This window comes from Camelina sativa, chromosome 19 (genome assembly GCF_000633955.1).
Source record: "Camelina sativa cultivar DH55 chromosome 19, Cs, whole genome shotgun sequence".
Classification (NCBI taxonomy): domain Eukaryota; kingdom Viridiplantae; phylum Streptophyta; class Magnoliopsida; order Brassicales; family Brassicaceae; genus Camelina; species Camelina sativa.
The window spans coordinates 15,334,482-15,361,437 of NC_025703.1; the positions used below are offsets into that span (position 1 = coordinate 15,334,482).

At 33.5% G+C, this 26,956-nt stretch overlaps 5 protein-coding genes and 1 pseudogene across 8 annotated transcripts in view; 1 reads left to right on the forward strand and 5 right to left on the reverse strand.

Annotated features, from left to right (window-relative positions):
• The window catches only part of LOC104766431 (galacturonosyltransferase 8), a 9,050-nt gene extending 7,136 nt beyond the window's left edge, over nucleotides 1–1,914 (forward strand). The window contains exons 3-4 of one of the 2 annotated variants that reach the window (XM_010490322.2): nucleotides 415–1,341; nucleotides 1,437–1,914. In XM_010490322.2, the coding sequence (XP_010488624.1) occupies nucleotides 415–1,341; nucleotides 1,437–1,712 (1,203 nt within the window). In that variant the 3' untranslated portion in view covers nucleotides 1,713–1,914. The remainder of the gene's footprint in view (nucleotides 1–414; nucleotides 1,342–1,436) is intronic. The other variant, XM_019241161.1, reaches the window with a different exon arrangement.
• On the reverse strand, nucleotides 2,077–6,301 carry LOC104766432 (putative G3BP-like protein). 2 transcript variants are annotated; one of them, XM_010490324.2, is made up of 10 exons: nucleotides 6,097–6,301; nucleotides 5,666–5,740; nucleotides 5,415–5,552; nucleotides 4,963–5,251; nucleotides 4,590–4,852; nucleotides 3,159–3,336; nucleotides 2,947–3,068; nucleotides 2,799–2,858; nucleotides 2,651–2,714; nucleotides 2,077–2,574 (listed from the first exon to the last, which is right to left on the reverse strand). In XM_010490324.2, the coding sequence occupies exons 2-10, from the start codon at nucleotides 5,717–5,719 to the stop codon at nucleotides 2,276–2,278; spliced, it is 1,467 nt and encodes a 488-aa protein (XP_010488626.1). In that variant the 5' UTR covers nucleotides 5,720–5,740; nucleotides 6,097–6,301; the 3' UTR covers nucleotides 2,077–2,275. The 2 variants fall into 2 exon arrangements, with proteins under 2 accessions (XP_010488626.1, XP_019096709.1); XM_019241164.1 differs by lacking the exons at nucleotides 2,077–2,574; nucleotides 2,651–2,714; nucleotides 2,799–2,858; nucleotides 2,947–3,068; nucleotides 3,159–3,336 and adding exons at nucleotides 3,351–3,712; nucleotides 3,789–3,852; nucleotides 3,937–3,996; nucleotides 4,085–4,206; nucleotides 4,297–4,474 and having other exon boundaries at nucleotides 6,097–6,298.
• On the reverse strand, nucleotides 6,931–8,772 carry LOC104766433 (putative ER lumen protein-retaining receptor C28H8.4). The gene is made up of 6 exons (XM_010490325.2): nucleotides 8,475–8,772; nucleotides 8,078–8,277; nucleotides 7,835–7,975; nucleotides 7,408–7,488; nucleotides 7,195–7,322; nucleotides 6,931–7,099 (listed from the first exon to the last, which is right to left on the reverse strand). Exons 1-6 carry the CDS (start codon nucleotides 8,701–8,703, stop codon nucleotides 7,060–7,062), a joined length of 819 nt encoding a protein of 272 aa, XP_010488627.1. The 5' UTR covers nucleotides 8,704–8,772; the 3' UTR covers nucleotides 6,931–7,059.
• LOC104766434 lies at nucleotides 13,761–14,290 on the reverse strand (annotated as a pseudogene).
• Nucleotides 15,166–15,393, reverse strand: LOC109130962 (protein RALF-like 26). Its single transcript, XM_019241165.1, has one exon. The coding sequence runs from the start codon at nucleotides 15,391–15,393 to the stop codon at nucleotides 15,166–15,168; it is 228 nt and encodes a 75-aa protein (XP_019096710.1).
• The window catches only part of LOC104766436 (cytochrome P450 82G1), an 8,707-nt gene continuing 6,893 nt past the window's right edge, over nucleotides 25,143–26,956 (reverse strand). Inside the window, exons 2-4 of one of the 2 annotated variants that reach the window (XM_019241162.1) lie at nucleotides 26,168–26,723; nucleotides 25,815–26,034; nucleotides 25,143–25,710 (exon numbers count right to left, since the gene is read on the reverse strand). In XM_019241162.1, the coding sequence (XP_019096707.1) occupies nucleotides 25,307–25,710; nucleotides 25,815–26,034; nucleotides 26,168–26,723 (1,180 nt within the window). In that variant the 3' untranslated portion in view covers nucleotides 25,143–25,306. Of the gene's footprint in view, nucleotides 25,711–25,814; nucleotides 26,035–26,167; nucleotides 26,951–26,956 lie in introns of those variants that run through there. The other variant, XM_010490326.2, reaches the window with a different exon arrangement.

A 26,956-nucleotide genomic window follows, 5' to 3' on the forward strand; every position in this document is an offset into this window, starting at 1 on the left:
GCTGTGAAGAACGCTAAGGAGCCGTGGAAGCATGTGTTTCATGTCGTGACTGATAAGATGAATCTTGGGGCTATGCAGGTTATGTTTAAACTCAAGGAGTATAAAGGAGCTCATGTGGAAGTGAAAGCTGTTGAGGACTATACTTTTTTGAACTCTTCTTATGTGCCTGTGTTGAAGCAGTTGGAGTCTGCTAATCTTCAGAAGTTTTATTTCGAGAATAAGCTGGAGAATGCGACGAAGGATACAACGAATATGAAGTTTAGGAATCCCAAGTATTTGTCTATATTGAATCACTTGAGGTTTTATTTACCCGAGATGTACCCGAAACTACACAGGATACTGTTTTTGGACGACGATGTGGTCGTGCAAAAGGATTTAACANAGTTTGAGAAAGAAGTCAAGGAACGGATCAAGATGACTCGTCAAGTGATCGCTGAAGCTAAAGAGTCGTTTGATAACCAGCTGAAGATCCAGAAGCTGAAAGACACGATATTCGCGGTTAACGAACAGTTAACTAATGCTAAGAAGCAAGGTGCGTTTTCGAGTTTGATCGCTGCGAAATCGATACCGAAAGGGTTGCATTGTCTTGCCATGAGGCTGATGGAAGAGAGGATTGCTCATCCTGAGAAGTATACTGATGAAGGCAAAGATAGACCAGCTGAGCTCGAGGATCCGAATCTTTACCATTACGCTATCTTTTCGGATAATGTGATTGCGGCCTCAGTGGTTGTCAACTCTGCTGTGAAGAACGCTAAGGAGCCGTGGAAGCATGTGTTTCATGTCGTGACTGATAAGATGAATCTTGGGGCTATGCAGGTTATGTTTAAACTCAAGGAGTATAAAGGAGCTCATGTGGAAGTGAAAGCTGTTGAGGACTATACTTTTTTGAACTCTTCTTATGTGCCTGTGTTGAAGCAGTTGGAGTCTGCTAATCTTCAGAAGTTTTATTTCGAGAATAAGCTGGAGAATGCGACGAAGGATACAACGAATATGAAGTTCAGGAATCCCAAGTATTTGTCTATATTGAATCACTTGAGGTTTTATTTACCCGAGATGTATCCGAAACTACACAGGATTCTGTTTTTGGACGACGATGTGGTTGTGCAGAAGGATTTAACGGGGCTGTGGGAGATTGATATGGATGGGAAAGTGAATGGAGCTGTAGAGACTTGTTTTGGGTCGTTCCATCGGTACGCTCAGTACATGAATTTCTCACATCCTTTGATCAAAGAGAAGTTTAATCCCAAAGCATGTGCGTGGGCTTATGGAATGAACTTCTTTGATCTTGATGCTTGGAGAAGAGAGAAGTGCACAGAAGAATATCATTACTGGCAAAATCTGGTAACTTTTCAGATGTTTGTTTTCGCCATTTGACCATGCCTTTCTTTGTGTGATGTTTTTGACTTGTGTTGTGTTTTTTATTTGAATTCCTGCAGAACGAGAACAGGGCTCTATGGAAACTGGGAACGTTACCACCGGGACTGATCACGTTTTACTCGACCACAAAGCCGTTGGACAAATCATGGCATGTGCTTGGGTTGGGTTACAATCCGAGCATTAGCATGGATGAGATCCGCAACGCTGCAGTGGTACACTTCAACGGTAACATGAAGCCGTGGCTGGACATAGCTATGAACCAGTTTCGACCACTTTGGACCAAACACGTCGACTATGACCTCGAATTTGTTCAGGCTTGCAATTTCGGCCTCTGAAAATTTTCTTTACCATCTAAATTTTGACAATCTTTACCATCTAAATCTAAAAGCATATGTTGTGTTACTTCGTTTTATGTTTTAACTTAGTTCTTTTTGTGTGTTTATTTTATATATTTTTGGGGGTTTAGAATACTGTATTTTGTTCATAGCTGTCGTTATTCTATGACACAACCTATATCAAAGGCTCAAAGTTTAAATATATTATAATGTTTCATCATTATGCTGTTTTAGCTTCTATTATATCGTATTATGAGTTTCATAACTGTCTAATTGAACAACTCTTAGGAATTGTAATCAGTCTCTCCAGTAGATTTGCTACATTTTCTGTATCTGTAAAGTGTAAAGCTTAGAATTAGCCAGATGAAGAAAGAGATTTCATTAGCAGTAAGAAAAAATAGACAAGCAAGAACCGACGAAACTCTCTCTTGCTCTCAAATTTTTTGACTCCAATTAACAAAATGGGGGCACAGTGAAAAGAGAATAATACTGTTTTTTTTTTTGCCATAGATCTACGCCTAAACTCTCTAAAACCAATGGGGCTTCTTGTTTCAAAAGCACATTTACGCAGTAACAGACACATGAGGAGCATCATCCACGGGTTTAGTAGCTCTATTAGCATCAATTCCGCCACCGCGTCTTACACGTCCGTTGTTACCATTGGCCCTCGGGAACCCACCATTGTCACCATTTGCTCGGTTTCCGTAACCTCCTCTATTGTTTCCCCTGTTATTATTACCATACCCGTTGAAATCAGTCCGGCTATATCCCCCTCTTCCACCTCCAAAGCTCCCACGACCCCTTCCCCCTTCGTTTCTGTAGCCTGTGTTTACACCAAACGACGAACGTCCTCTATAGTTCCCTGTTTCAACAACGAATGGTAAATAGATGTCTTAAGATCCTGAGAGCTCATCTGTCAAAAATTTAAGCAAACTTGCCTCTTGCAGTAGAACGCTTTTCCTCCACAATGACTTTATGCCCATTGAGTATGACAGGTGATGCCTGTTGGCAAATCCCATAACAGTTTAGTTAGCCTAGAATGTTCAGGGCCTTGAAAAGTTCAGAAGTAATACCGTTGGTTCTTACCTCAATAGCGCTTTGCATGGAACTTGCGGATTCAAACTCAACAAACCCAAAACAGAATCCCTGTAACACACAATACTCAAAGAATAAATACTCTGCACATTACTAACTATTAGAACTGTTAAGAAGTAATAAAGATGGACTCTCTAACCTTCTGGCTTCTCACTTGAATGCCATTGGTCCTAATGAGTCCAAATTTCTGGAACTCGTTCTCAAGCAAGGCTGGTGTAGCGTCAAGGGGCAAGCCCTTCAGGTATATGGATGGACCTAGAGCTGTTACAGAATCAAGAAATGAGAAAGTTCTGCAGCTGAGCATGCTTACCATTAAGAAGTAAAAAACATGAGCCAGAAAGAAGCATCTACCTCTTTCATTATCTTGATCATTCTCATTCACAACTACATTTGCTCCTGAATCTGATTTCTCAGACAATGGTGTTGGTAGAGGGATATGAATTGCTTGCTCTTCTTGTTTCTTTGGTTCCACCTTTGTAGGGGTTCTCGAAGCAGACATTGGTGCAGTATTCTCTTTCATAACCTTCACCTACATATCATGANTTTGCCATAGATCTACGCCTAAACTCTCTAAAACCAATGGGGCTTCTTGTTTCAAAAGCACATTTACGCAGTAACAGACACATGAGGAGCATCATCCACGGGTTTAGTAGCTCTATTAGCATCAATTCCGCCACCGCGTCTTACACGTCCGTTGTTACCATTGGCCCTCGGGAACCCACCATTGTCACCATTTGCTCGGTTTCCGTAACCTCCTCTATTGTTTCCCCTGTTATTATTACCATACCCGTTGAAATCAGTCCGGCCATATCCCCCTCTTCCACCTCCAAAGCTCCCACGACCCCTTCCCCCTTCGTTTCTGTAGCCTGTGTTTACACCAAACGACGAACGTCCTCTATAGTTCCCTGTTTCAACAACGAATGGTAAATAGATGTCTTAAGATCCTGAGAGCTCATCTGTCAAAAATTTAAGCAAACTTGCCTCTTGCAGTAGAACGCTTTTCCTCCACAACGACTTTATGCCCATTGAGTATGACAGGTGATGCCTGTTGGCAAATCCCATAACAGTTTAGTTAGCCTAGAATGTTCAGGGCCTTGAAAAGTTCAGAAGTAATACCGTTGGTTCTTACCTCAATAGCGCTTTGCATGGAACTTGCGGATTCAAACTCAACAAACCCAAAACAGAATCCCTGTAACACACAATACTCAAAGAATAAATACTCTGCACATTACTAACTATTAGAACTGTTAAGAAGTAATAAAGATGGACTCTCTAACCTTCTGGCTTCTCACTTGAATGCCATTGGTCCTAATGAGTCCAAATTTCTGGAACTCGTTCTCAAGCAAGGCTGGTGTAGCGTCAAGGGGCAAGCCCTTCAGGTATATGGATGGACCTAGAGCTGTTACAGAATCAAGAAATGAGAAAGTTCTGCAGCTGAGCATGCTTACCATTAAGAAGTAAAAAACATGAGCCAGAAAGAAGCATCTACCTCTTTCATTATCTTGATCATTCTCATTCACAACTACATTTGCTCCTGAATCTGATTTCTCAGACAATGGTGTTGGTAGAGGGATATGAATTGCTTGCTCTTCTTGTTTCTTTGGTTCCGCCTTTGTTGGGGTTCTCGAAGCAGACATTGGTGCAGTATTCTCTTTCATAACCTTCACCTACATATCATGATTACAAACACAAAAGACATCAAACCATGAGGGTGGAGAAGCTAAACATCACATCAGCTTGACCAAGAGGAGATATTATACAAACCAAATGTATGTCTCTTACAATGGATGCATAAGATCTCTTTGGAACTTCGCCAGTCCTAGAATCAGATTCTCCACCCTTCTGCACTTCAATAGGAGCTTCATGAACTATTTCAGGCGCCGGAGCTTCTTCTGTAGCTGATAATTGTTCATCTTCAGCGGGAGTGAACACTTCAGCCCCATTAATGCTCTTGGACAACACCTCGGTTTGCTTAACAGCATGTTTCTCTTGGACATATTTCTCCTGAACAATGTCATTCGGATTGTCTTTCACAGCAGCTGTGTCTAAGGGCACAAGAATATTTACAAGCTTATAAAAACCATAGTCCCATTTCAACACAACTTATAATCTACTGATTTGAACGAGGCTAATACAAAAGCTAGGTTCAACTCACCCTGATAAGTGTTGACAGGAACTTGGATGTTGTTCACTGGAATCTGATTTGCATGTAGGATTGCAGCTTCATCAATGTATCGGAGCATATCATTCAAGACAAAGTATCCAGTCTCTTGTGGAGCAAGGAAGAAGGTCTGACTAAACGTCCTCCTGACACAGTCTTTTCCCGTCAAATAACCAGTGACCAGTACAAGAACACCACCGCCATAAGATTCTTGTGTGTCCACAGTTGCTATCTCAGCACTGATTACACCATAACAAAGTGCCATTATCTTCTTGTCAATAGCCTGCCCAAGATATATATGCATACTCAGCACAATTTCAAACAGAACTTTGGTAACAATATATGTTTCCACAAGGTTGCCAAAAAACACATTTGTTTTTTTTTTCATCCTAAAAGTTAAACGAACTTCAAGAATGCAAAAAAAGAGCTAAATACAGTACACTCACTTGCAAGGTAGAAGTGATGCTCATAATACCATTCTCTTCAGGACGGCCTAACTTGCTAATCTCTTGGTAAAATCTGTGAACATGCTCAGGAGATTGATGCAGTATGTGATAATACTGATGCACAAATGCATTCCCAACCTATAAACACACACAAAAACAACAATGTACTTCTAGGTAACTGAAACATTTTCATAAAAACAACACAAGGTAACACAATTGCATCTGCTAAAAAAAAAAACACTAAATCATACAATATCTGGAGTACAAGCAGGTGCTGGAACTTGCGGTGCCCCTAACATCGCCATAGCCTACTTTTTTTTTCCCCCCTGCAATCAAAATCAAAATCAAAATCACCACCTTACAAATCAGTAACTCCACTTCAATCTCATCTTCTAAAGACGCAAAACAAAAACTGATACGAGAGAGATCTCTGATCTAGATAAAAAATTCAATTAAGATCCACATCGTCTTTGTTATCAGCTCGCTACAATTGGGGCTTAACCACTAAATGCGAAGAAACAAAGCAAAGCACAAATCCGAGTAAACAAAGAACCGATCTAAGAACTAAAACAGTGTAGAATCAAATCGATCTAGTAAAAGAACAGAGTGGAGAAGTACGCCACTGCGCGGAGAAGTTCCCGGTGAAAAAACACAGAAGGCCAGAGACGGAAATAGAGTTTACCTTGAAGAAAAAAAAAATTAACGATTAACCGGAAAAAATATCCCGCGAGGATCTTCTTGTTCGCTTCTCTCTCTCTCACCGAGGAAGCTCGCTTGGCTATGGCGCTCAACTTAGGGTTTTACAGCTGAATCTAAAACGAGAGAGAGAGCGACGTGAGAACCAAAAAAAAAAAGCTGTGAAAAAAAAAAAAAGGTGGCTTTTGTAGAGTTTATGTATTTTGTTAGTTTGTACTTTGGCTACTTTGTGCGTATCAGATAATTCTTCTTCCTCCCAATGGTTTTTTTTTTTTTTTTTTTTTTTTTTTTTTGGGTCATTCACTCATTTGTAAGTTAAAAAGTAAGAAAGAAATATATTTTAAAATTAACTTGATAAATTAGTACCTCGATAATAAAATAATAATATTTTAATCCTAAATCAGATATATATATATATATATTGATAAATTAATAATATCTTATAATTTTTGATATTTCTTTGTTGAGATTTTTTTTAAAAAATTTATAGAGGTTTTACTGTATTTTTGTATTTTGTTAAATTATTTGAAATTTGCAAAATAAATGCATACATATTACATATTCAATTTTTTAAAACTAGTTTTTCTTTTGTTTTGACGAGGTTAAATCAATATTTTGTTGGTGTTGTTGTTGTTGTCAAAGATCATTAATCTGGTGGTTAAAACGTCGTTGTACAATCTCAACTAATATTCGACTTTACACTCCACTCTTCACAAATGTGAGTAAAAGATAGTTTTGAAAGAAAAGACTATTTTAATTTGGTGTACTCCCATCTCCATGATTAACTTATCTAAAAGATTCTTAAACAAATAAAAAAAAATGTATGAAATGGAAGAAAGAAACCTTTCTAGATTATTTTCTTGAGCATCTACTTTGGTTTAAAAAGGTAAGCTTAAGTTGAAAAATAAAAACAAACAAAATGTTTTCTGTTCATTTGTACGTTAAATATCTAAACCGGCATCTTCAGTACAAGCTGACCTTCCATAACACTGCAAACATATAATAGTAAAGAGTATATTAAGATCCACATCAAGGACATTGCCAAAGACGAGTTTGATAGTTTGTGTGCGATCGAATCGGTTACCTTTTGACATAGTAGTAGCAGAAGTCGGCGAGGATGAAGGTTTGAACGATTTCGGCTATTAGAGCTGCCGGGAACCAAAAGTAACCAGCTCCAATCAGCCATAGGTAATGTCCTCGAGTCTCACAGACCTACATTTTTCAGACCACATTAGTCTCTCTAGAAACTTCACGGAAGCTTAATGATTTCTTTAAGGAAAAAAAAAGAACTTTTTACCTGGATAAGCCAATGAGCGCATGCCAAGAATCTAGCGATTCCTAAAGCGAACACATAATGAGCTGTGAAAGGCTCTATGATCTGAAATGATTGTTCGAGAAAATGTTAAGCTTGATATTTTTATAAACGGATTAAGTTTTGGAACTAAATCCCGAGAGACTTGTAGAAAACAAGATTTTGTTACCACTTAAAATGTCTACATTGGCCTAAGTCTAGACTAATCCGAGGTTTGCAAGAAACCTAGTTTTCTTGCCACTTAAAACGTCTACATTGGCCAACATAGAAGTGAACTGAGTGTGACTCGATCTATCAACCAACGTGACGAAGTTAATACTCAGACACAAGACCATTATAATTGGTTAAACTGCTAACTATACATTGATCAAAAGTAATCAAAACATGCATAGATATGTCAAAAGCATCTGACCTGAGCATTCTGCATCAATCGAAGCTGAGGCAGAACAGAGACAGATTCTGTGTAAACGCAAAACGCCCACAAGATACGGTGGATGTAAGGATAACTCGTACTCGGGTGAATAATTAACGCAAGGATAGCCGATGGTACAAGCTGGTAGGCAGACATTAAAAGCGAGAAACGTATATTACAAAATCATCTAGAGAGAATCGAATAACAAACAACATTTTCACATTCTTTAAATCAAAGCATTACCACATAGTAATTGTGGCAAGTGTCGAGAGTCTTGATGTAAGATCCTTTCAGCTTGTATCGAATCATATAAATGACCCATAACGTCGAAGCCAAGGTGGCGAAATCGAGTACTGTATGGATATCACCTTCGAAGTTTATGCTACATATCAATCTCACAGCAAGAAATATTGCTGTCACTTCTTGAGACTTTAAAGAAAGACCTAATTAATCACAATTTTGTTATCAGCCAAAACCAATACGAGCTTATAAGATTCCACAGCATTATTGACACAATATAAACATAAATGTTCACTAGCCAAACCCAAAAAAGAAGATTATAAGATTCCACAACATTGTGACAATATAAATGACATAGACTCCTTATGATAATACGATAGAGATTAATTATAGGGTTTACCGGAGCAAGTCTTTTGGCGAGTGAGTTTGTAGATGAGGATCAAGATTCCGGTGGCGTGGATGAGCTCGGATGCGATAAAAAAGTGATTGTCATTATGAACGGTGAATTTCAAAAGCACGACGAGGATCAAAGAGATGATAATTGCTAAAGCTATCTTAACCTTGTTCGATTGTTTTCTTAGCCATCCGAAAACCACGTTCACGGCGGAGACACCTCTCGTCTTCCCCATGATTTTTGATTTTTTTTTTTTTTTGATTATTACAAATCTCTCTCTCGGTTGTGTTTGTGTGTGTTTTGTCAGAGCTTTTATGCGACGTCCGTGAAAGCTAAGGATACGTTTTGTTGAGTGAGCGGAGACACGACGAGGGCATGCGGTCGATGACGTGGTGATTGTGTATATATATATAATTTTCTTCTGATCTGATCAACGAATAAAGTTGAGACACGAGTGGGTGATGGTTCTTAATTTAATTTCTTTGGTAATAAATCTGAAATGCAAATCTTTGGGTTATGAAGGCCTTATTATTAGGAAATAAAGTTATGTATTTTGACTAATTTTATTGCCCGTTTTGTAAGATTATCTGAATCATTTGGGAGGCCAAAATCAGAATCGTGGACCAGAAAAAAATAAATAAAAAAGGTTTATTTTCTTTTGATTATTGGATACTCAGAGATCGATTTTACGTAAATGTGTAATTATGTAATTGTACAATTAAGGGTGTAGATAGACTTTTTTTTCCCTCATATAATATGCGGACACTCCGGTTCAAGATTGAAGCAAAAAGATCAATACGACTTAAGAGAGCATATTGAACTGGATATTTAAAAGATTGTGGAGTATTAAAATCCCTTGTTATTTAATTGATAATTTTTAAAAATCTTCTAAAATTCTGTGTTATTAAATTAGAAATATACAGAAATCATTTAAAATTAGAATTTTATAATAATTATTTAAAATCATTCAAAATCTTTTGTTATTTAATCAATAATATAAATCTCATTTCATATCCTATGTTATTCACAATAAACTTTTTTAAAAGTTATTGAAAGTGATTCCAGGATATTTCTTTCCTATTTGTAGTTGAAAAATATGATTAACAAAATCACATCCTGGAAGATGAAACTTTGAAGGATTTAAAGAAAAAAGAAGGGAGTCTGAAAAGTATACAGCCTACCATCTCTAAAACTTGTGTTCGCATGTACTCTCTCTCTCTCTTTTTTTGGGCTCTCTCTCTTTTTCACTTTCTCTCTATGTGTGTCTCTCTCTCAAATACATAACGTGAAGAAAAAATGGTAGAGCAGATCATCTTTTTGAAACTAAATATAAGCGGAGAAAGAAAAATAGGTGTGAAAAAGACAGATCTAAGAGCCCATCGGAATCTGTGGCCTCAAACGAAGTCTAAGAGGATTGATTCCAGCAGAGGCAAGTTTGGAGAAGAAAAAGAAGAATATTTAGTTTTATTTTCTTCTTCTTCCTTCTCCAAACTTGCCTCTGCTCGAATCAATCCTCCTAGACTTCGTTTGAGGCCACTGATTCCAACGGACTTTTGGCTCTATCTTTTTCAGACCCATTTCTCTCTCTTCGCTTATACTTAGAGTCTAAATAGTAACAACGGATTTGGTTATACGAGACCAAAAATTTGCTAGTGCGGTACGGTTCAACTGCGGTATTTGCGGGATAAATATATTTGCGGGACAAGTGTGGTAATAAAAAATAAGTGGTACAAAAGAATGTTTGACTGGTGGTAAATTATTTGCGGTGCGGATTTTATATTATATTATTAATAATTGGTATAATTATATACTTTAATTTGTTTTATATTAATAAATAAATATTTTTTATACAATAAGCAGTTCTAAGATATTATAATATTATAAATAAGAAACAGATGTATTATATAGTTATAAATTTATTTATTTTTTTCAAAAGAAACACATTTAAGAAATAAATTATTTATGAGAATCTTTGATAGCTTAAATTACAATATACTTTTTAGCATACAGTCATTTGTTAAAAATTATATTGGTTATTATTTTTTTATTAATCATAAATTAATTAAATCATAATTTAATATTATCTAAAGCGTTATTCTCAAAACCGCTACATAATTGGTTGTTTGTCATATAACTGCGGTCCATGAGTAATAGTGGGTTTACAAAAATGCAACAGTACTTTTTTTTTATTCTTTGACAATAACACAAATTTTGAGTTATTTGTGTGATTGGTAACATGACCAATTTTTTTTCCATAAATCTTGAAATACGCTTTTCTAAGCGTTACCATTCACTGCCTTAGTTTCAAAAAGATGATCTACTCTATCAAAAATTCTCAAATTTGTATATACGAGCCAATCGAGTTGATCATAGCTAGATAACATGCAGCTCAAAGATGTTGTTGCTCAATCTAGTTGATGTCGTTGCTCAATCTAGTTGATGTCGTTGATTCACTACAAAAAAGGGGTGTATTACATCAATTAAATTATATCACAAAACTAAATGATACTAATTTAAATTACTTATTGATAACTGATACAAAATATCTAATTCAACATCAATTAGGATAATTGATATTAATATTAATATCTTTGACATCAACTCATCAAAATTGATGCAAATTTATATTAGTTTGTATCACTTTCAAAATATTGATACAAATATCTATATTCCCATCACTTAAATAATTGATGTATTAACTAATTTTTACTAACATCACTTAAAATATTTTTTAAAAATTACATCAATAAAAAATAATGCTAATAAAATTTAAATAAATTACGCCAAATTTAATTATGAGATTTAGTTACGATTGTTAAAAACTGATGTATTTTTACCTTAATTTTCCTCATTTAAAATGTTTGAGACTAATAAAACCAATTTTACTTTATTAAAATATTAAAATAAGAATGTTTGCATCGATTTTTCAGTAAATGATAGAATATATATCCAATAAACTGAGCGGTAGTAAATTTTTATTGGGCGAGAGATTTTTAGCAAACAAATAATTGTTATTTACTAGTTTCCTTAGTTAACTGAAATTTATGTCAAGAAAAAATCTTTTGATCAATATCTAGCAGTTACAATATCTTCTAACTTAATCTTTTTGTTTTAATATCTAGCAGTTACAATATCTCATAATTAATAAAACCTACTACGAAAACCAAACCTTATAAAAAACTTCTCCTCATCTTCTATGTCATATACTTATGTGAAATCAGATTTCTTTGTGAGTTCAGCTTTCTCTGAATAAATTCCATCTTTCCGGTGAGGATGTTGAACCTCTCGGTTAAAGAACACTCCTGTCGGCATCTCAAATATATTTTTTTAAATTGTGATGATGACGTAGTATTCTTCTACTTGTGTCTTACGGAGGAGACATGTGATTCTGGTGAAGATTGGGAGTGAATCCAACCAGAACTTTTTTTTTCACGACAGTCGCCGGTGCAGCACACGAGAAATCTGTTTTCTCGGCGGATGGCTGTTTTGGTGAAGGAGAGTGATTAGGGACGGCAGTGGCTTGTTGAGAAGAGGTGGAGTTTATTGACCGCGAAAGCAGTGGTTGTTATGACGGGGCTTAAAATTTTGGCCGATTAAGTTTTCATAATCTCTTTTATTATCCTATTCTCTATTTTTTTTTTCTATTAAGTAATTTTGTTGTTTTGGGCTATTACAATTTTAATTATTATTCTCGTAATTGTACATTTGTACCACAATTTCTTCAGTTATTTTATTTTTAGTTTTAATTATTTTTGTAAATGACTCAATTATCAAAATTATTAAAATTTAAATTAATTTTAACATCGATTTATGTAAATAAAATAATTATTAAAATCAATAATCAAACCGATAGAAATGTTTAAAATCAAATAATTATTAAAATTATTTTTAATATCAATTATTTATAACTGATAAAAATATTTAACATCACTTATTATAACCATAGCAAATATTCACGTCATTTATATTAATTGATGCAAAATTTGGATCACTTTTTGTAACTGATGCATGTTAACATCATTTAGAAAAATCGATGTGTATATTAAAATCAGTTTGAAAAAATTGATACAAATTATTTGCATCAACAAAATGTAAATCATTTGTTAAACTGATGCAAATTATTTTTACATCATTTAAATTTGATACAAATATTTAAAATAAACGATGTTAAGCGGATGAATATTCATCCGCGAATCAGAACCCTAATTAAATTAGTCGTCGACTCTCATGCACCACCTCTGGTGGTTGTAGGACCTGCGCACGCCGACATATATGTGAAGATCGAGAGGTTGCCCAAGAAAGGGGAAACGATCTCGGCCAAGACAGGGTAAATACTCGCCGAAGAAAAATACGCTAACCAGAAGGCGTGTGGAGCTAAGCTTATGTATCCGACTTACTTCGTTGGTCGTTTGGGTGAAGATGCACATGGGAAGCTTATTGTCGAGGCGTTGGATGATGCATGCTAGGTGTGGGGTTCATATGGATTACGTGGATAATGAGCCAACGGGACACGCCGTGCCCGTGTTCATGCTTCAACCGGATGGTCATGCTTGGTTTGAGAAGATGAGTAAATAGTGATGATGATCTTGGTACCGTGAGGAATGCTGGTATTGACCTGCTTCAAAGGGAGATGCCAATTCCATAAATATTCAAGTTTCTAAGGTCACATTTTTTTACTTCTTTTAAAAATTTAATTTTGAATTACTTTAGTAAGAGTTGATGTAGCTACTAGTAGTAGGGGAGCTCTCTTGAAATGATGTCAATGGTGTCTTGATGCCAGCTTTTGGACTAGATATATAGGCTTGGATCATCTTGATGGGATTACTAAGCTTGTACATTCTCTCGTCTCTTTCAAGCATAATACAAGTCACGACGTTGAAATAGAAAGAAAGACTTGATCTCTTTTTATTTTATTTTAAAATATCTTAAAATCACCGAAAGTTCAATCACAAAATTCTACCAAATCACAAATCATTCTTTTAAAAATCTCTACAAATAACCAAATCACCTAAAACTACACTCAAATCTCTTAAAATTCTAAATTATTACACCGGTGTTGCATATACAGTATACTTAAATTAGCTTGAAGTTATACGTTTGAATTATAGTAGACCCAAGCATATATATGCTTTTGAATTTGGAAAAAGATGATTAGCTTTTCATTGCTTTTTAACAGACTCGATGCTTGAGTTGGAAGATGAGAATAAACAAAATCTTATGTCTCTAATACCTATGTAGAATAGACATTTCGATTCAATAATAAAAGAAGACAAAATATATCAAAGAATTTATACTTGGTTATAGTAGACCATTACATATTTTTGTTGAAAACAATAGAACCCATAATACATATTGTATATACCAAATTATTATTTGGCTTCGTAAAAAAAAACATTGTTACTATATGACACATGAATGTATTAAAGTTCAAATTAAACCCCCGTGAGCATGTCACCGCCAATACTGAAGATTAATCCTGTGAAATGTTTTGAAACACATACAACGCCATACATAATATGACTTATGTGGTGGCATATGTTAGGTAAAACATGTCATTAGATCTCATGCTTAGGACAGCCATTACGGATGTCGGCGGCATCGGTTGATTTTGGTGCAGCCACGGCTATATTTGTGAACTGGGGTACGGGGTTTATGTGGATGGTGATGACATCCTGGTGGAGGATTAGGACGTGAACATCGGTTGAGATTCAGATATTCTCTTGGCTTCGTTAGCCTCAACTCCTCCTGCAATCAAGATGCTAAAAATCACCAACAAGATTATCATACATGTCTTCATTTTTGTTGTTCTTTTTTTTTTCCTCCCGTTGGTGATTATTGTTTAAAAGTGGGATGTGTGGATATGGGTACATATAGAGCTTAAGGAGACGCTAGTTTTAGCTAATCCATATTTGAAAAAAAAAACGTCTGATTCTAAGCTAAGGATATGAAACACGGTTTTTGTGGATTCTTTTTTTTTGGGATTTCTTTAAATAAATTGATTCTTTCGAATTGTTTGATGAAGTTTTGAGTCTTTTTTTGGTACAAAGTTTTCTGTGGTCACGAGGCCTAGATCTTTACAAGTTCTTTAAAATATGTATAAATACTAACAAATACAAAGATAGATGTTTATTGGTAAAAGTAAACAGTTGTACAAGTACTGACTTGGGCTCTATTCGAAAAGAGGAAGATTATCGATAAAAAAAACTACGAAAGAGAAACACCGAATAAAAAACATGTTACCCAAAATAGAAAAACTAACATAGTTGGGATATTTTTTTCATTTGTATGTGTTTGTAATCTAGTCACCAAAACTAACAAGGGTCACCAAAACTTACTCCCTTCTTTTTAGAATATATCTTTAAATTTTGTATAAATCTTAAATCATATTAAATAAAAAATCATGTCTAAATTAGATGCATCCGTTTAAAAAATAATCAAAAAGCTGATAACCGAAATAGAAACGTAGCTTATAGTCTATAAGTTATAGAGAAAACATTACATATATAGAGACATCTTGTTGCGAACTATTCTCACATTACATATCTTTGTGAATTGAATTCAAAATGGTAATATTTATAAAGCATTAGAAAAGATCAGAGACAACATTATGCGTAGAACTATGTATATAGATAATATCATTACAGGACTCATGTAGAAGAAGGATCAATGTAAAGGGACATCATCATATATGTGAGGTTTAATCTCGTTTGCACCGGTTAATTCTAGTGCAACCACGACGATAATTGTGAACAGGGGTACGGGGTTTGTGGTGGGAATGGTGAGGATGACATCCTGCGGGAGGATTAGGACCATGGCACGGGCTAAGCACTCCTGGATTCAAATACTTTCTGCCTTTGTTAGCCTCTGATTGCTCTACCATCACAGCAACACAAACCACCAACAACATTATCATCCATGCCTTCATTTTTAGTCAGATTAGTATGTTGATTCTTCTACTTGAGCCTTTGTTTATTTGAATTGGGAGAAAAGTGGATTCACACACACACACACATATATATATATATATATATAGAGCTTAAAAGAAAATACTAGTCTTAGGCTCTTAGCTAATCCATGTTTGGAATAACGGCAACGACCTAAACTAAAGATGTTAAAATAGAATTTTGCAAGATGCCTCCAGGTTGTTGTTGGTTTTAATTTCAAGTCGTAGCAAGTCAACCGATATACCATGTCTTATATATTTTCAGTTGGAATATGCAAATGCAAATAAACGGATAACTAAAAGGTATAAAAATTGTAATACATATTGTATCATATTTTATCATTATATGAAATGAATGGAGGGTTTAACGTTATTCAAATCCTTAAGTTTACATTTTCGTTCATTTAAAGCATGAACTCTTCGTCTTGGTCTCAATAGTTTCTATCATCACAATCAAAGCGAAGAAGATTGTAAAAGGGTGGAACCTGAAGTCGCTAGAGGGGATTGGAGTAAAAAGGCCATGAAACTTCAAGGTTTTAGAACCAACACACAATACCATAAGTTGAACAAAAATCAGGGTTCTTACGAAGTACTTGCAAAACCTAAGCAGTCTGAAATTTTGTAGGGTGTGTTTGAACAATTGGCTTGCATAAGATGTTGCACAATAGTACATGAAACAGAGGCATCAAATAGGATGCAGGAAGCAGGTGGGACAGAGAGGATAGATTAAAGAGGCTCCGGTAACTATCGTTTAATAAAAACGAGGTCATAACGCGAGTCCTCTTCAACCTTAGGCAATCATAAGCAGTGGTCCTAGATGATTCTAAGGTTAGGGTTCGCAAATAAGTTTTGTATCAGTAGAGAAGAAGAGATTGATTATGTTCCAATTGCATTCTTCGGACAATGGATTCCATCAATCGACACAATATTATGCTACAGGCAAACAAAGAAGAATTTGGAACAGAACTGAGACTATGAAGTGCATCACTAGGATCATGGAATCTCGACAATATCTTGCACGGCTCCGGCGTCAAAATAGAGCTCCTGTCAAGCTGTGGCCAAGTAAAACACTTGCTGAGTGAATATGAATCCGAGGAGCTGAGAGATGTTGGTGTTGACATCGAGGGAAGCCAGTGAGAGAGTCGGGAATCCAAGCTAACAAGGAGTTCAGCCTCAGATTTTGCATCGGAAGGCTGGGATCTCGGGAGAAACAAATCGCCGAGGCAAACAACCTGGTGAGAAAGAGGAGGAAAGGGGTGATGAAGCTGGAGCATGGCCAGAGTAGCGTTTTTGAATCTTGGTGAACCTCTGGTGAATTCACTAACAGAACAGAGCACATACACACTTAGGTAATAGAGGAAGACACGAGAATAGAGGAGTATCGGGGGTCTTGCCAGAGAGCGTAGGTGGCTAGGGTGAACTCAATTTTGAAAACTTTTGTGACTATAGAAATAGTTAGAAAAAAACTTATATTCATTTTTTTGTCTTATTTTAAAATATATAGATGTCATGATATAAAACATCTACATAACCTACAAAAAATAGAGTGAAATAAAATAATTTTATAATGTCAAATAAAATTAAAAATTAATAAAAAGACATTTGTCACATAAATATATTCACCAAATGTCGCTTTGTTAAGCAAAGTTAGAAAAAAATATTTGTCATTCCGTTAAGATCTTGATCTGCTGAAACATAATTTTCTCTAACTTATATCCCTCCCTAAAATCTCCTATATATATTAATAGAGAAGCATCTATACTAATAAAAAGTAGGAGCTATAAGCTCCTAAAGGCGTCCACATAGTATTTTAAACCTCCAATTGTGATTAGACATGTCATTAATTAATATTTTATAAAATCTTCAGAATTTTATATATTAAGAATTATTTTAAACAATCAATCATGATTTGACATGTTATTCATTAACAGTTTTTAAATTTCCAGAATTTTTTAGAAAAAAGGCAAATTTTAAATTTATGGAAATAAAAGAACTATGCACAATATCCCACATCGGCTAGAAAATTTTTAGACAATGGTTCAGAACCAGTATAAATAAGATTAATATGCTTCCAACAACGAATGAACAGGAAAGCTTGATTTACCAAGCGTCCAAATTTAAAGGTTTTATTCGGTTTGATCCGGTTTTTTTTTTGATCAAATTAAAACTTTAAAAAGTTACAAAAAATAATATAATATTTAAATTTTTTAGAAAGCTCCTAAAATTGTCCAAATAGGATTTTAGACATCCAACAAGGATTTGACATATCACTTATTAACATTTTATACAATTTCCAGATTTTTATATATTAAGAATTATTTTAAACAACCAATCATGATTTGACATGTCATTCATTAACATTTTTAAATTTCCAGAATTTTTTAGAAAAAAGAAAATTTTAAATTTATGGAAATAAAAGAACTGTGCACAATATCCCACATTGGCTAGAAAATTTTTAGACAATGGTTCGGAACCAGTATAAAACAACGAATGAGCAGGAAAGCTTGATTTATCAAGCATCCAAGTTTAAAAATTTTATACGGTTTGATCCGGTTTTTTATTTGATCAAATTAAAACTTTAAAAAGTTATAAAAAAAAAATTATAATATTTAAAATTTTTAAAAGTTTAATTATTATAAATATTAAAACTTTTAAAAGTTCTTAGCTTTTAAAAAGTTTTTAAATATTATAATTTTTAAATTTTAAAAGTTTAATATATTATAAATACAGAAACTTTTTAAAAGGTTCAAATTTTATATTTCGAAACCTTTTAAAAGTTTAAAGTAGTATAAATATTGATGTAAAACATAAATTATCGTATTTCTCTACGTTTGTGTTTTTTATTTCTTATGAGCTGTAAAACATATTTTGCGTATGATTTTATAGATGAGTTGATATTCTTTAATTAATTTTTTATTTTTGGGTCTAAGGAAGAAGGATTAACATTGCAAGCCCTTGATTTGATGTTTGAGTCAAGTTTTGGGGTTTAAAGAAGAAAGATGGACGACAAACACATATATTTTATTAGCTATACATAGGCATCACTAGGATTACGGTTGTCATGGTTACGGTTTATTAACCATCGGTTATGGTTAGAAATTTTGTTTAATCTTAACCATAACCGTTTAATAAATGGTTAAATGGTTACATTTAAATACGGTTCCGGTTCAAGCGGTTACGGTTATATAAGGTTACAATTATTTGATAATATGATATGGTTGATATTATTTGATAATATAATATAATTGATATTATTTATTTATAATTAATATGTTGTTATAGTGTACTCATATTTCTATATATCATATGATTCATATTAAATAAATAATTATTAGTATATTTTATTATGTTTTTAAAATATATTATAAACCAAGTAAGGATTTTGGTTTGAGAAGTTTCTAAACTTGTGGACCTAAAACTAAATAAGTATATGGATGAAATTATCAATAATTGGGTGCATGTGTTGACTATGCTGGTCTTCATGAATTTCACAAATTTTATGAGAAAATAAATGATTTTGTTATTGGAGTTTGATGGTTTAACAAGTTGTGTGATAGTATAAAAAAAAGGTTTTTCAGTGGAATAATGTGAAAGAGTTGACGAGGAAGAAGAAGCAAAAGAGTATAACGAAGAACAAGAAAGTAAAAGTAACGATGACAATTACCACAAAATTTGACAATGAAAATGACAAGAAATAATATGAAGAATAAGAAAACATTGAATAAAAACACGAAAACATAGGTGGTAGCGATCAATTAAATATGAAAACGAGTTAAATTCATGATTATAAAATTGTTTCGTTTTTCTGGTAGTCAAAGAAATGGTTTAGGATATGTGAGGTCATCAGTGTGATTTGTCTCGCCTGAGCGTCGAGTTAAATTTATGATTTTTTTATCAGATTTGATTTATAACACAACTGATTTTTATATATTTAAAAATTATGTATATGAAATTTCATTTTTTCTTTAATACTAATTTAAAATTTTGCTATAAGATAATATTTATTACCGTCATCAATTATATATAATTTTCATCAAAATATATCAAATAAATCCACGCTATGCGTGGGTACGCGTGGGTTCAAAACATAGTTTTATTAAAAAGCTGATGTGTCTTGTCGTCGCCAGAGAGTTCGAACACTTTTTTTGCAGTTTACCCTCATTAGTTAATATTATTTACAGTTCATGTCATAATATATTTCATTAAAAAATAATTAAAACAGTATGTTATTTTCCAAATTTAATAATGTCCACCTTTTTTCCTAACATACTTTTATAAATGTTTCAACATTAACATATAAATTTTAATGTCTAATTTAATTAGTAAAAATATTCATATTTTACATTAAAATACCAAAAATACATTCTTTAAAGTACAAAGAATAATTACATTTTTTTAATGTATTTTCTACTTCTTAGTATTATATCTATAACTATATCTTAGTTTTTTATAATAATATTCAACAATTATGTAATATATAATTCCTATGAAAAATATTTAAATAAAAAAAGAGAAATGATTAATTAGAAAAACCCATTCAGTTTGTTGTTTTATAAAGAAGTTTAATATATTGTTACGCCAGCATAATTTCATTTTTGCATTACATCTTTGTTGTTAATTGGAGACAACTAAATATTGTTAAATACTTATAAATTTTATTAATTTTTATTTCTGTAAAAAATATTGTGAAAGATAAAAGATATGAAATTGATTTCTAAAATCACAAGAAGTCATATACAAGAAGTCATATTGCCGTAAATGATTACATTTTATCAAAAAAATTCTATCATGTTTAGATATTTCACGGATAAAACATATTTTTATATCAAAAAAAGCAAATTTTAAATTAAAAATAAAAAAACAACAAATTTTAGATCGTTAGTTGTGTAATTTATTAGTGAATCCCCGACATAATATTATCAGTCATTCAACACAAAGTTTAGTTAGTGGACACTGAAATTGGTGTAAGCCAAATTATCCGTCTCTTAAAAACACTACAAGAAACACGCCGATTAACCTTCTCAATCATTNTTTTTTTTTTTTTTTTTTTTTTTTTTTTTTTTTTTTTTTTATCATTTATCTAAAAACCGATTTTTCTATTAACAAAACTTTATGAAGTTCATCGGATCTTCCATCCTTTGCAAGCTTCTCAAAGTTGTTGCATCTTTTTGGAAAATTCATGAAGTCTCTATCTTTACCTTTCATGTATTCTTTTGCTTCTAATTTGTATCAACATCCCTCTTTGAGGTTTTAGTTTAATGAAACGCTTGTTTGTCCAAAACAAAAAACTTTATGAAGTTCATCTCTTAAAGCTCTAGTGTATTTGCTTGACTTCATTTTGTAATTGGAATTGTATAATGGAAGAAGGGACACGTAGGTAACACATTTCAGAAGTTTTACAGGTAAATGAAAATGATGGAGATATAGAGCTTAACAACATAATTCATCAAGCAGCATTTGACATTCTTCATAAAGCAACATCTATTGTATTAACTTTTTCAAAAAAAAAAAACATCTATTGTATCAAACGACCATGTAAGAATCACATCTACATATTTTCATTATAGTGTACTATAAATATATAATTTTAGAATTTGGATATGATTTCAGGTCAGAGCAGTGTTACAAAAGCAGATAATTGAAATTTACGAAGAGGAGAATAGAGATACACAGATACAGTAGTAAGTATGATTGCAGATGTAATATTGTAATGTAATAGTTAAAGGAGGTAACATTTATATTTCATGTAAAACGGATTTATTTAATTAATTAATTTTTTTGTAAGAGTTTCTTTTCAAAATTTGAATGTTATATTATATAGATACTATTATACTAATATACGAATATACAATTAGGAATAAATACGAAGTACACGTCGGTTTAACAGGTAACTCAAATTAATGAGCTTACACGTCGGCACAAAATCGTTGTTAAAATTTATAAAACCGACGCAACTTATCTGACGTAAATTCGTCGCTTTTCAAAGTGAAGTCAATATATTTAACGTCATCTCTATATACTTATTTAAGTAACCTTTTAAACAAATAACTCTACTTTATGTAAGATATTATACAAAATGCCATTATATATTAATAACAAATATAATAACAGAATTTATTATTAAATAGTTCTAACCAGAAAATCATTATCCTAATTAATAGCAATTAAAAATGATCTATTATATTAAATTATATTTAGTTACAAATTACAAACAGTTAATATTAAGATAACATTAGTCCATATGACAAAAGCATTTTATATTTTGTTGACATGATCATAATACTATTAAACACCGCAAGTGATATATAGCATAATAATTTCGGATAAGAACTATCATGATTTAACATGACAAAAGTATTTTATATGTTGTTGACTAATTTGCATCTTTTAAGTGATAATTAAATTCAAACCAATTCGTAATGCTAATGAACACCACAAGTGATATATAGCATAGAAATTACATGAGTGTATGATTAAACATGAGATTGCATTATGAGAACTGTTTGCATTACGGTATGTCTTTTGCAAAATATTTCTTGGCGTCACCATCATTCCGCTAAAAACTGATTCGCAACCCTAACAATATCCTGTAATATCTCATCAAAATCACAAAATGAGATTTCAATATCAAAACTACAATCCAGCTCTCCACTAATCTATGAACCTGAACCGAGAATATCTTGAATACACAACTACCATATCTACCAAATCGTAAAACCGTTTAAGAACCTGCTGTCAAATATGGGAGCATACATTGAGCATAAAATTAGAAAATATTCCATGTAAGATCTTTTATCTCGAATGATCTTTTCTTGATGATAAGCTTAAACACTTATCCCTTTAAGTTAAAGGTAACCTAAACGCTACTTCATTCTCTATATAAACAGACTATTAGCAATATTCTACAAATCATCACCACAAACATGCAACCAGCTATCCTATTATTTTAAGCAAAAGAGTTTCTCAAAGTGAATGGTCTTATGGCTATGAAATTACCTTGCTGATGTCAAACCTTACAAAAGCATGTGGCGAGTTCAAGTTAAGGTCCTCCACATATGCTTCCAAGTACACTACCCAATCTGGAGAAACAATGGAGATGGTATTAGCTGACCACAAAGTAAGTTTTTTATAAATACACAAATTATAATAGTTTATTCTATTATTTAATCACCATCAAACACACAATTTTTTAACGACTATGTTTGTTTTTGTTTTACTATCATAACCAGGGCACCAAGATTCATGCTTCCATCAAGAAAGGACTTGTGAACAAGATTGAGAGGCAGATAACAAAAGGTGAGTGGAGGGTAATTGAAAATTTCGGACAACTCAGGTGAGAGGCCAGTTCAGGGTTACTAACCATTCGTTTAAGATAGGCTTTGTGAACAACACTCATGTAACCCCATGTGTCTCTCCATCTCTGATGATATGTACCTCACATTGCCCAACTTTCAAAACATCATGGTGGCCGTAGTATTATAAGATTAATTTGCAAATGACCTACTTGATGGGGTTTATGATGCTGATGTAAGTACCATTTGCTAGCTGTGGTGTTAGAAGATTAATCATAGAGATACTAATATGTCGTATGTGTTGCCAATAATGCAGCTCCAAGCACATATGTGGTGAAGTTATCTGAACTTGATGATTCAGAAGGACAAGGCAACATATCTCAAATCAGGTAGTTATTTCTTTAATATTATTTATAGACATATATATGAGAAATTTTATATTTTGTTGGATAAAGTGCAAAGTGAATTTAATTTGTTTAATGTTCAAATTCAGGATTACATGCTTACCAATAGCAGTGAAGCATCTGCTTCTTTTGCTACTCCATCATCAAAGAGAGTTAGAGAAAGCAATGAAGGATACTCAACCAACAAGAAGATTTTCAGGAAGTCAATCACGTTGGAAAAAAAAGACGACACGCTGATGAGTGTGACGACAATCATATTGGAAAAAGTTGAGGAGAAGAAGGGAGTGAAGATTGTGAAAGCAGGAAAACAAAATGAGGATCTCCCTTATGAGGAGGACAATGGAGATAGCAAAGATTCAGAATATGTAGGATACTGAATCTAATGACCTAAATCAAGTGGTAGAATAAGGCTTTAGTTATGTTTGACTTTCAGTAGTTTCTTTTTTTATTTTCATTAAACCATTTTCTATGTAATCATACTCTACAACCTAGGACTTTCAAACTTTCAAGCTTTCAAAAATAATTCAAGGTTTGTATTTTAAGAGATTTCTGGGTTTATGTTTACTTCTCTTTAAGTTGATTTTCGGGAATTTAATATTTTCTTCTGTTTAATTTTAACTTAGTTTAAGAACAAGAACCTAATTATAATGATAAAAAAAACACAAGCAAGAAAACCAGAAACAAAAAATATAGATAAGAAGTTACCTTCTTAAAAATATTGACCCGACAATATTGAAGCCCCTTGAACAAGAACTCTTGAAGTCTTGATCTTATTGGCTGCAATATGATTTCTTATGTTTTTCAAGGTCTCCTTACTAGCCACCATATCATAGAAGATAGAATCATATGTTTAAAGCTCCTTTTGTAGAGCTGTGAAGTACCAACACACCAAAACCCAAACCGCATATGTCATCATTACAAGAAACTAGAAAACCCCAAAAACAAATATGATTCTAATATTTACCTTCTTGGTTGCATTTGTGGAGCTAATTTAATGTATACATTGCAATTATACAATAATAAACTACAATATACTCAATCTCTAGCAATTTATTAGAATCAGACATCAGTTGATACAAGTTAATACAGTTCCTTTCAAATTTAACGATTTGAAAGATTTCCAATTGAAAATAAAAAACAAAATTACAGATTGAAAGCTCAATTCGTATTGAACATCTTTAAACTAATTCTTTCAAACATTACATCAGTAAGAATATTGTCTACTAATTATGTCCAAATAATAAACTAACTTGATCTAATTACTGATCCTAAACACAACTCGATTTAGAATCCATCTTGCAATCTCTCATGACCCAACATCGACGGGTTGATTCTCTGGCACATTTAAGGTTGGACTTTTCGAAAAAGAAACCGATGATTATAAATATGAAGCTGAGATTTCGTCGAATTGCAGAGAGAAAAAGAAGAAAAAATTATTATATTTGTTTTACTGGAAAAGAAACAAACAAAATAAAATCTTCATCGACAAAAACATGAAGGGATGGATCTTGGACTGGGCCCTTGACAATGGGCTAAACATACTCAAAAATTATACATTGACAACTTTAATTAAATCCATTTTGCACTTTGTAAAAAATTAGATGATGGTTGGTGAAAATAATACAAAATAACCCTTATAAGTAACTACATTACATGCTAAATCTAATTTATACAGCGTCAATCATATTTACTAATCTTTATATTAAAAAACAATTACTATTATAGGATTCAAAACACCATACAATAATACTATATTATATAAGATATCAAATAATTATAGTAATAGTTATAACCATAACAATCAACAAAAATAATAGCACGGATCCTGATGATCTAGTAGAATGTTAAAACAGATTTAAGCCGACGTTATTTTTTTGAAGTCACTTTAGTAATGACGCTACAGTCAATATAATAAACGAGGTCAAATACTGCTTCTTTGTAGTGAAGTTCATATATTCTAAAAATTACCATATAATAAAAAAAAACATTACAATCCAGTTTTTTTCATATAGAAATTGTGTGGATAAATAAATTTTTGTACGTGGGGATTTACAACCATATGTCTCTCATCACTCATCACCTTTCCCACATTGGTCGTTAAACCATCCATACTATATAATACATGTGTAAAATCAGAAAGGAATGATCACAAGAAGCTCATAATAATTAGTAGTACACGTAACACAAATGGTTTAGACTTTAGAGTGAACAGTACAACTCAGGGTTGAGTCGAGGCATTACAACGACTTCGACCGGGTTAATTTTTGGCAAAGCTAAACCAGGCCCTTCAGCCATATCTAATGGTTCACCAGATGCTTTGCGTAACTCAAACCCCTGAAGCAACTTAGCCAACACGATGTGAACAACTCTTAGACCAAGATTGATCCCTGGACACGACCTTCTTCCTGAACTAAAAGGAATGTACTCAAAGTCGCTCTTTCCACATTGTGATTTCTCCTCCATGAACCTCTCAGGCTTAAAGATTTTTGGGTCAGGCCAAATCTTGGGATCCCTATGAAGTTTCCAAATGTTGACGAGCAAGCGTGTGCCTTTTTCAACACGGTATCCTCCCACGAAACAATCTTCACGTGCTTCGCGGATTCCTGATCATTCATCATTTTGTATAACCAAATAGGTTTAGGATTTTACAAGATTAACAAGGTTATGTAAGAATTAGAGAGACAATTAAGAAAATGGGATGTGTGACCTGTAAGAGGAGCCGGTGGGTAAAGTCGGTGAGTTTCCTTAACAATAGCTTGTAGGTACTTGAGGTTTGGTATGTCAGATTCCTCAACCCATCTACCTTTCCCGACACAATTGTCAATTTCTTCTTGTGCTGCTTTTAAAGTAGCTGGATTGCTGAGTAGCAGCGATATCGCCCATGTCAGAGTAATGGATGTGCTGTCTGATCCTGTTAATGTAAGAACCTACAACAAGAAACAGAGAATATTCATGTTGGTAGACGTTCATTTGAAAACCAATCAGTAATGTGTGAGTTAAGTCATAAATGAGACTATTATCATATATCCTAATTAACGAGAGTGGTGAAACTGTGCCTACCAAAATTGTTGCCTTCACAATGACATCACGTACATGTCCACATATTACAACATCTTCTGGTAAGATGTCGAGCAGTAGATCCATGATTGTCCTTTCTTCATCCTTCTCATTTCTTGATCTCTTCTTGAGATGTTCTTGGAGCCACTTTGTGATGACTACGTCAAGCTCCTTAAACGTTCTCTTCATTTGAGAAATTTTTGCGAAATCCAACCATCCCAGCCATGGAATAACGTCACCTATCATAGGAACCACAGCTAAGTACTCGCTGCGCTTCATCGCCTCCTTATAACGCCATTCCTCGTTCTTCACTTCACCGAATCCAATCCTCTTCCCGACAATCTTCCTAAGGATTATATTGTAGGTCAAAAACTCGAATAACATGTCAATCTTCACCGTGGACGTACTACCACTCTTTTCGTATAAGTGTTTGATTAACGTGTTTACTTCCGAAGAACGAACATGGCCAAGCATCTCTATACTCTGGTTTGAGAATAGATGGACAGTGGCAATCTTACGTAACTCACGCCAATATTCTCCATAGGGAGCCAGCGCCAGAGTTGCATTGTTGTAGCCTACATACCGACCAAAGGCTATATTGGGTCTGGTTGCTAGAGCCAAGTCGTTGGTGGTGAAACAATCTTTCACCGTTTTTGGGTCGCTGGCTACAACCAGCTTATAGAACCCTAACTTGAGTGAAAAGATAGGACCGAGTTTGTCGGACATGGCAGCTAATTTCTTGCAAATGAGTTCTTTACCGCGCAGAAGATGGAGGTGGCCGAATAGAGGCAA